The sequence below is a fragment of the Daucus carota genome, chromosome 5, assembly GCF_001625215.2.
Source record: "Daucus carota subsp. sativus chromosome 5, DH1 v3.0, whole genome shotgun sequence".
In the NCBI taxonomy this organism is placed as follows: domain Eukaryota; kingdom Viridiplantae; phylum Streptophyta; class Magnoliopsida; order Apiales; family Apiaceae; genus Daucus; species Daucus carota.
This window is the reverse complement of record NC_030385.2, coordinates 26,415,382-26,424,973: the sequence shown is the minus strand read 5'-3', so window position 1 is coordinate 26,424,973 and position 9,592 is coordinate 26,415,382. Positions and strand designations below refer to the sequence as shown.

The window sequence follows — 9,592 nt, the reverse complement described above, 5'->3', positions numbered from 1 at the left end:
GCGGATTTTGCGGTTTAAACCAGACCGTGATCACCCCTACCTGAAACATGTTACTCGCCTACATTTGCAATTTGCATAAATAAACAACCGCATGTTCCCTCAAGGTTGAAACTACTTATTAGTCTTTATTTATCCTTGCTAATATTTAAACTACTTAATTTCCGTCGGATTTAATACGCGGCAGATAATATAAGACGGAATTAATGATGTATGTGTTGCTATGCAATATCCGAAGGTGGAAAATTACGTTACTCAAAGTAACCAAGATGGTATAATTCAGTGGGCGAAGAGATGTTGATGAAAACTACTCAAGTTTTAGGTGTTGATTGCCTCCGCAGTCCATGTGCCATGTGGTGTGTGTATCCTTCACTTGGAAGGTTTCATTGCACTTTGATTTAACTCAGTGATGCTTACTTGGTTGGGAAAATAAAATATAATGACTGAAAATAATTGAAATTGATAAAAGTATGAGGAAAGTTTTGACTGAATATATAATTATTATTATGAGATTTGAGATGAAATGAGTATAAAAAGAAATAGTGTATTCTTTCTCAAATTGTATATGTGATCTGTACTACATGATATAAGGCAAAAGATGAAATTTATAAATATTTACATGTAATATAATTCAATTTTCATTCAATCAGTGGGGATATGCGCTCTTTATTTGCGAGAACATTATGAAATATATTATTAAAAAATTATATTTTTATAAAGAGTAATATAAATATGCTAATTGTTATTTAATTAGGGGGGATTTACCTGATAAGATAAAAGATTATGCGGAATTTTAATAGCTAGACTTCGTACAAGAGCCCCTTCAAATTAAAATTCTGCGGAGTTGGTTTCAAAAAAAAAAAAATTCTGCGGAGTCAAATTGCATTATCCTATGATTAGAAAACAGTGGCATATGAAGCATAGGCAAGTCAGTCTCGAAGTAGACTAATGTGGGCCTAACAAATGGAACACCACAACTTCTTTATCTTTCCCGAATGTGCCATGATTTAATTTTAATATGTGTCACACAGTTATAGAATACGCATACGGTCGCACTCGTTTACATCATATTTGTCGTCTAGAATCGGTATGATTTACCATTACCAATTTATTCCCCATCTTGAATTTGGATAACATCGAACTCGCTGTCATAATTCTAATTGTTCCCACTTTCAGTCAAGATACACATTTTATGTAACGATGGTAAGGCATGCGCCAGAGGAAAAATCAACCAATCAAATCTTAATAATTTAACCAATCAAATATTATTAAATTTAATAAAAACACGCTGATTGCACCAGAGAAAAATACAGGGTCTCGACTTAAAATCGAAAGGTTATCTGTTCTACTCATAAAAAAAGGTGTCTTCTTCGGTTGATATATGACATGAACGGAATGAGTAATGAGGTTGATGTAAAATTAGAACGGTGGTATACATCACTGGAGGGTGATGGGTTGCATTTGAGCTGTTCTAAAACTGAGTAACTTTGTGCCAATTTCAACGAGGAGATTCATGAGAAGGATGTAGCTGCATGTATCGCGGAGGCATGTGTACCACAAACTAATATTTCTGCGGATGTGACGGTTCTATCATTCAAAGTAAGGGTTAAATCTCAAAGTGCTCACTAAAATGAAGGGTTGGTATAAATTAGACATCAAACTTAACGGGGTATCGTTTTGATCACTAAAATCAAAATAAATATCAAATAGATACCTCAAAAATATACTCGAGAACTAAAAATTAATTTTGTGAAGTTATATACATTTTCCTTGAATGCTACTATAATCAAATGAAAAGTTATGAATTCTAGTATCATAGATAATATAGTGAGATTTTTAAAATTTTATCTACTAATTATTTTTATTTAAATAAAATAATAACTACAAAATTATAAATAAAATAGTAGTTAAATTTAAAAAAAATCGTACTATATTATTTAAAATACTAGAGTTCATGACTTTTCATTTGATTATAGTAGCATTTAAGAAAAATACACGATGTAACTTCACAAAATTAATTTTTAGTTCTCGAGCATATTTTTGAGGTATCTATTTGATATTTATTTTGACTTTAGTGATCGAAATGATACCCCGTTAAATTTGATGACTAATTTGATACCAGCTCTTCATTTCAGTGAGCATTTTGAGATTTTACCTTTCAAAGTAATGGGGGTATTTCGCCGGATGTGACGCACCATATTTCGATAGGATGGTACTGGTGTGTTTTGTGATAAAATTGTACCTTATAAGTTGAAAGGTAAATTCTATCGAGTAGCTTAGCAAAAATAAAAATTCTATCGAGTAGCAATCAGAACATCATTATTATATGGTTCTGAATGCTAGCCATTGAGAAAGGCTCAAGAGATGTGACGCATCATATTTTGATAGGATGGCAGCGGGCTGCTACTAGTGTTTTGTGTGATAAAAGTGTACTTTATAAGTTGAAAGGTAAATTCTATCGAGTAGCAATCAGAATGTCATTACTATATGGTTCTGAATGCTAGCCATTGAGAAAGGCTTAGGAGCGTAGGTTAGAGACAACGGAAATACGTATGTTGCATTGGATGTATGGTAATACCATGATAGATCATAAATCTAATGTTACTTTACAACGCTTTTCAGATGTGGAGTCTATCTTTAAGAAAATAAGGGAGGGGCGTTTACGTTTCGGGGTAAGCAAAAGAGAGGTCAGCCCCGTCGGACGTGGGCTGATCAATTAAGTTTGGATATGTGAGCCCTAAATATCACGGGTGATATGAGCACCTTAATTCGCCCAAAAAATCTATGCAACTCATATATGTTTGCATGATAGGCATTTAGAATATTTTTATTTCAAGCCTACCTCTCAAGCCTATTCATTATTTATATTATTCAGTTTAATTAATATTAATATTATACAATATATTCAGAGTCTTTTAATAATTAAATAATCAATATAAATAAATAAACATGTAAAAGATATAAAAGTTTTTACTAGCAGTCTAGCACTGGTCCACACAAGCATTTCAGTTGTACTAGTAGTTGTAAACAACAATAATACAAGATGTTATATAAACTCCATAACTTTCTTTTACAAAATCAATGTGGGACTAAATCCACATAACCCATTTCAACTAAGCAACTTTACCTCAATATATTTATGGATTTTGTTAAGAAAATGTCTCAGGCCCTGATATGAAAGTTGAAGTCCTCATTATAAGAAAAAACCTTTAACTGATAGTTTCCGGAAATTACATCAAGAACATATATAAAATATGACTCAAACTTTCTAGTGGGCTGATCAATTAAGTTTGGATATCGGAGCCCTAAATCTCACGGGTGATATGATAGTAGATAAAAATGATTGGTGACGACGTATGAGAGTAATTGAGACTCGATCTCGTGATTTACAGAGGTTTGATTGTTTTGGTGTTATGTTTTAAAGAAAGGTTCATATCATTGACAGGGTCGTGCCTGAGATTTTGGATGCCCTGTGCAAAATTAAAAATATGTGCCCCAACAACAAAAAAATAATAATAATTATATAAAATAATAATAAATAATCATTTTTTTATTATTTTGATATAATTATAAAAAATTGGAAAAACAAGTACAAAAATAGTAAGATATAATAATTATAAAAAATATAATCATAAATATAATCATACAAAAACTAATTTAAATGTAAAATTTATTACATTTTGATGTAAAACTTTAGCTAACTAATTAATTAATTCTAATTTAACTTTTTCATTGAATATATAAACATTTAAGAGAAACCTAAATAAATTAGATATCCAAAAATTGCATTATTAAAAATAATATAATGTACAAGTTGCCTAAACGAAAACTAGTGTTGACCGTTGTATTTAATTATTAAAATTAGTAGTCTAAATTACTAATCAAATAGATTAATGTTCTTATTACATATTTTTCTCATTAATTTTATTTTTAAAAATTATAAATTATTTTTTCATTAAGACTAATATAACATTTTTTTTATTTTTGCTAAGATAATATTTTTTTTAAATAATACATACATATACATATACAATATATGTGCCCCTCAAAATTTTGGGCCCTGTTCCGTGGAACATCTCGCACACCCTCAGGCACGGCCCTGATCATTGATGGACTAATGAATTAGCGACAAATAGACTGTTAAGTGTTATGATCGTATGCTGTGACGAAGAGGCTAAGATCTTTCATTGACATACGAATTCGTGATAAAGGCGAGTCTCATATGTTAGCAACCATGAGTTCAGTTACTATTTATATATATCTTACACAATATTTTGTCTTGCATTAAGTCGGAGGTTTTGCACGATAACACATTTTATCTTGTCAGATTCTGAATCTGTTTGGTTTGGTTTATATGGCCCTGAGTTCCTCTTTAATATACAGTAATTTTCTTTTAAAACAGAAGCTGAACAAAAAAACGAAATACAACTTAGTGCAGGACCAGCCGTCTCCATCGAGGATAACGAAGTGATTGGGTATCTCACTTGCGACTTTTCCTATCCACCCAGATCGACTTCCACAAATATATGTTCTAGAAGACTTGGATTGTTTGTATTGAAGTCCCATTCATTTATATATAAATGGGTTTGATATGAAATTAATAAATAAAATATGAAATAGTGAGAAAGAGAAAACCAAGAAGATCTGATTTGAAAAAGATCAAAAATAAAAGAATGTCACTACATGAATCTAAAATTAGTAGGGCTGATCATCAAACCGCAAAAACCGTCCGCACCGCACCAAACCGCACCGCTATATGTGGTTTTTAATTTTTGTGGTGCGGTTGCGGTTTCAAATTTTATCAAACCGCAAGACGCGGTGCGGGTTGCGGTTTTAATTTTACAGAATGCGGTTAAAATCGCACCGAACCGCATTTAATTTATTATATATAAAAAATATATATTATATTATATTTATATATATATATATATATATATATATATATATATATATATTAGTTATATCAGGTGACGTGCAAATAGTGTGTTTCCAGAGCCTGGCCAGATCTTGCTTTACTAGTGATTTGGTACTAATGGATTGGGTTAAATATCAAAGTGGTCACTGAAGTGGAGGTCATATATCACTTTGCTCACTAATCTTATCGGGGTCTCATTTCAATCATTAAAGTCACAATAAATATCAATCAAGTATCTCAAAATTTTAGTTCAAGGATTAAAAATATTATTTAGAGAGTTTGACAGATTATTTTTGAATACTACCACAACCAAGTAAAAGGTTATGACTTCTACTATTTATGATAATAAATTTAGATTTTTTAAATTTTATTTACTATTTATTTTTTATTATATTAATACAATTTTTTTTAATTAAAAATAAATACTAAATAAAATTGATAAAATCTGAATATATTGTCATAAATACTAGAAGTTATAAATACTACTTGCTTTTATTTGGTCTGCTGCATTTTATGTTGGTTCTTACAAGGTTCATGCTGCTGCATTCATGAAAAACATCTCTAGTATTATTTGCTTTTTATCTGAAAAAGGCATTCCCTTCCAGACAATTATATTTTTTCCGAAAAATAATTGATTATGAAAAAATTTTATAATTTAATTTCAACAAATTATTTAAATATATATAAACCGCACCGCCTTTTCGTGGTGCGGTTTATGTGGTTTTAACTCTTCGTGGTGCGGTTGCAGTTCGAGAATTTGACAAAACCGTATATGCGGTTTGGTTTGCGGTTTTAGCCAAAAACCGCACCGTCCGCACCGCGATCACCCCTAAAAATTAGTGTTTATTATGTGTGGATTTATTTAGAAATAAGATTAAATCAAATTTTAGTAGTTCGCTATTTAAATTAAGGAAATATGTTTTTGTTTGGTAACGTTTATAAAACATGCGACTGTATAAGTGGGATGAGTTTTACAAAGCTTTGATTTTGTATTAGATAAGTAATCAATTTTTTTTAAATTAAGCGGAATATTTTAAGTTCTTTTAGGGGTCGTTTGGTTGGGTGGTATCAGGAATTAGATATGGGTATGAAATCAACCAAACTCATACCTGGTGTTTGTTTGGAACTTTTTTTTTATTCTCATATCCATATCTGAAACCCCATATTATGAGTTTTTGAAACCCAAGAGGAGAGGTTGGTATGAGATGGTGGTACGAGTTTTCATTGTTAATGTTGTTCTTTTATTCTTTGGAAAAAATAATAATAATAATAATAATAATAATATTTTTATATACAAATAAATGTTATTAATAATAATAAAAATATTTATATTTTTTTTCTAATAAAATAATTTAATTTAGTTAATAACATAATAATATTTAAAATTAAACTGATTCATTCCAACACTCAACCAAACACATGATATCAGAATGATACCCTAACCCTATACACCCTAACCCGATTCCTCATTCTAAACCCATACTGCTCCACGAACCAAACGACCCCTTATTATATATCATTGCTAAGATCATCTCCAATGGGTTGGCTATAATCGTTGGCTAAATTAGATATGTAAGATATTATGTAAAAGTTGTTGAACTTGTAAAAGATTGTACTACAATGATGTTGGCTATAATTTAAAAATAGTTTGTTATTAATATTTTAGATTGTTAAAATAGAATATATCAGTTTAATATGGTAATAAATGATTTTCAATCTTCTTACAGATTTTTTACAGACCTGCAGAAATTCGACAAATTTAGTCATTCTTAGAGCATCTTCAACGTCATTAGCTATATGGTGTCCTAAACTATTAATATAAGGAATGTGACATAAAACACAACTCCAGCAGAGTCCTAGCCATCCCTTAAAAAGTTAGGATGCCCACTTCATTCCTCATTTTTAAGGATTGTGGAACCATTCCTCATACTATTTTGAAGAATAAAATATTCACTTCTCTCCTTTTCCTCCTTTTTCCCTCCTTTCTCTCTCCTAGTTACAAGTTGATTATAATATTATAATAATAATAGAGAATAGAAATAGGGAATGTTGTTGGAGTTCCCATTCAATAAAATGTAGTAATCCCCTAAAAAATGAATATTTTATTATATATTTAGGGAACATGTTAGGACTCTGCTGGAGATGCTCTTAGGAGGTTGGCTAAAATTATTGATAACAGCTACGCATGGTTGGAGTGTGAGTTTTTCGAGAGGTTGGCTATATTTTATATTTTTGATATGCCAACTTATATTTTAGCTAAGGGTTTCTATAGTTGGAGATGCTCGAAGAGCATATCCAACGACGTTGGCTATAATCGTCGGCTAAATGAGATCTGTAAGACATTATCTAAAATTTGCTGAACCTGTAAGACATTTTGCTTCAATGGTATTAGCTATATTGGTTGACTATAGTATAAAAATAATATGTTATTAATATTTTAGATTGTTAAAATAGAATATATCAGTTGAATATGGTAATAAATGATGTGTAATCTTTCTACAGATTTCTTACATACCTGTAGAGGTTCGACAAATTTAGTCATCCATGAGAGGTTGGCTAAAATTATAGATAACAGCTCCGTATGGTTGGAGTATGAGTTTTTCGAGCTGCTGGCTAAATTTTTTTATTTATAGTATGCTAACTCACCTTTTAACTAAGAGTTTTCAATATTTGAAGATGCTCTAAGTTTAAATTAGAACTTCTACACTACTTTTTGATTTTAAATATAATAATATTATAATTATAATTATAATTTAAATATACATTATTCATCCTATTAATGTCTTAAAATTTCGCTTTTAATTACTTTGGCGCCAGCAGATTGTCCTACCTCCAAGAAATGACTCGCGCTGAATATTAATAAATACTTGTTCAATTTGATTTTCGAATCATAAAATTAAATAAGTTTAATTGAAATTATATATACCATACAACTTTCATATAATTTTAGTAAAATATATAAACATATACAAAATATAGTTTAATATATAAATTTTAAATTAAAATCATTAAAAAAGTTCAATTTTTAATCAAAAATTGATCAATATGAAAAGTTAAATTAACTACCCCTCCATTTCGAATTACATGTCCCTTCTGAAAAAAAATCAAACATCTTACAAAAATATTAATTGTGTATTTAATATTCTTCCTTACCTTGTATTGATTCAAATTGTATTATGAGTATATGTACCTTAGTCAAAATATTAGAAATCGTATTCGTAAAATATTTTGAACATTGATAAATATTGTGAAACAATTTTTTATGATGAGACGGAGGATGCTATGTAATCAGGAATTGAGATAATATCTCCTAGCCAAACAAAATTATTCAATAAGGAAAATGCTAAGTACCCCAAATTTTGTTGCCAAATTTTTTTCCCAAATCTATGTGGCAAGTTGTGATTGGTTATACTCATACTAATAAATAATGGGACCCCCTGTATGCACATAAACCACCCAACCAAATTCCGCCATGTGTTTGTCACGTCATTTGGAAAAATAATTTGGGAACAAATTTTGGGGTCCCTAGCATTGCTCATTCAATAATGCTGGTGAGGAGACGGAAATTGTGGTTGCCTAATTTTACAAGTAAATAATTCCATCCCATCAAAACACTTTGGTACATTTAACTCGGAACAGAAAAATGACTTACGGTTACTATAAAAGGAAAAAACAAAAAAAATGAAATGTTCTAGAAGGCAAATATCTAACCACAACCCTACATGCAAAGAGAGACTAAACTACACTGCTCTCTCCGTCCCGATGGAATGTATATGTTTATTGTTTGCACGCATTTCGAGATTCTCATAAATATAGTTATATAATGTTTTTTAAAAATTTTATTTTTACTAAAATTTTAAACATCAACTTTTATTCAGAAAAAAATTAAAAAAATATTGTAAAATCATACTTTAAAAAAACATTAAAAATTTATCAAAAAATAACGTATACAATTCATGAGGTGGAGGAAGTAGTAATTTATCGGGTAGTATCCAAAACCCAAACGCCGCGCCAACAGCTACAGCCCACTGAACTCAACCCAATCCACCTCCTCTCTCACTCACTCTGTGGGCCCCTTTCACTTGTTTAACATAGATTCTCTTCTTCCTCTATACTTACACCTTCTCTATATATACAATACACATAACTCTCTGTCTTCAATCTCATTTCACATTCTCCTTAAACTCTTCTAGAACTATAATGCTCGGAACCTTAGCAACTCCGTCAACTCAATTCCTCCGTTTCTCCGGCGACAATACACTCTCCGCCGCCGGAAAATCCGCCTCCGACTCCTCGATTGCGCTTCCGCGGCGGAATCATCGCTGCACGGCGGCGCTGCACGCCGTCGCCGAACCGGAGCCTTCCGTGTCATCGATCACGAGGCCTGCGAGTCTGTACGACATTCTCGGAGTGAGCAAAAATGCGTCGGCGGTGGAGATTAAGTCGGCGTATCGGAGCTTAGCGAAGCTTTATCATCCCGACTCATCGGAATCATCGGACGGTGGAGATTTTATAGAGATTCATAAGGCGTACTCAACGCTCTCCGATCCGTCGGCGAGAGCGCTTTACGATCTGTCGCAGCGTTCCAGAGAGCGGCGGCCGTTTAACTATGCGGCGGCGAGTAGTGATCAGAAAGGATATTATACACCTCGACGATGGGAAACCGATCAGTGCTGGTAG

The 9,592-nt window shown here is 31.5% G+C and overlaps 1 protein-coding gene across 1 annotated transcript; it reads left to right on the top strand.

Moving 5' to 3' along the window:
• The first annotated feature begins 9,112 nt into the window (after positions 1 to 9,112).
• On the top strand, positions 9,113 to 9,592 carry LOC108221986 (chaperone protein dnaJ 11, chloroplastic). Its single transcript, XM_017395857.2, has one exon. It carries the CDS (start codon positions 9,113 to 9,115, stop codon positions 9,590 to 9,592), a length of 480 nt encoding a protein of 159 aa, XP_017251346.1.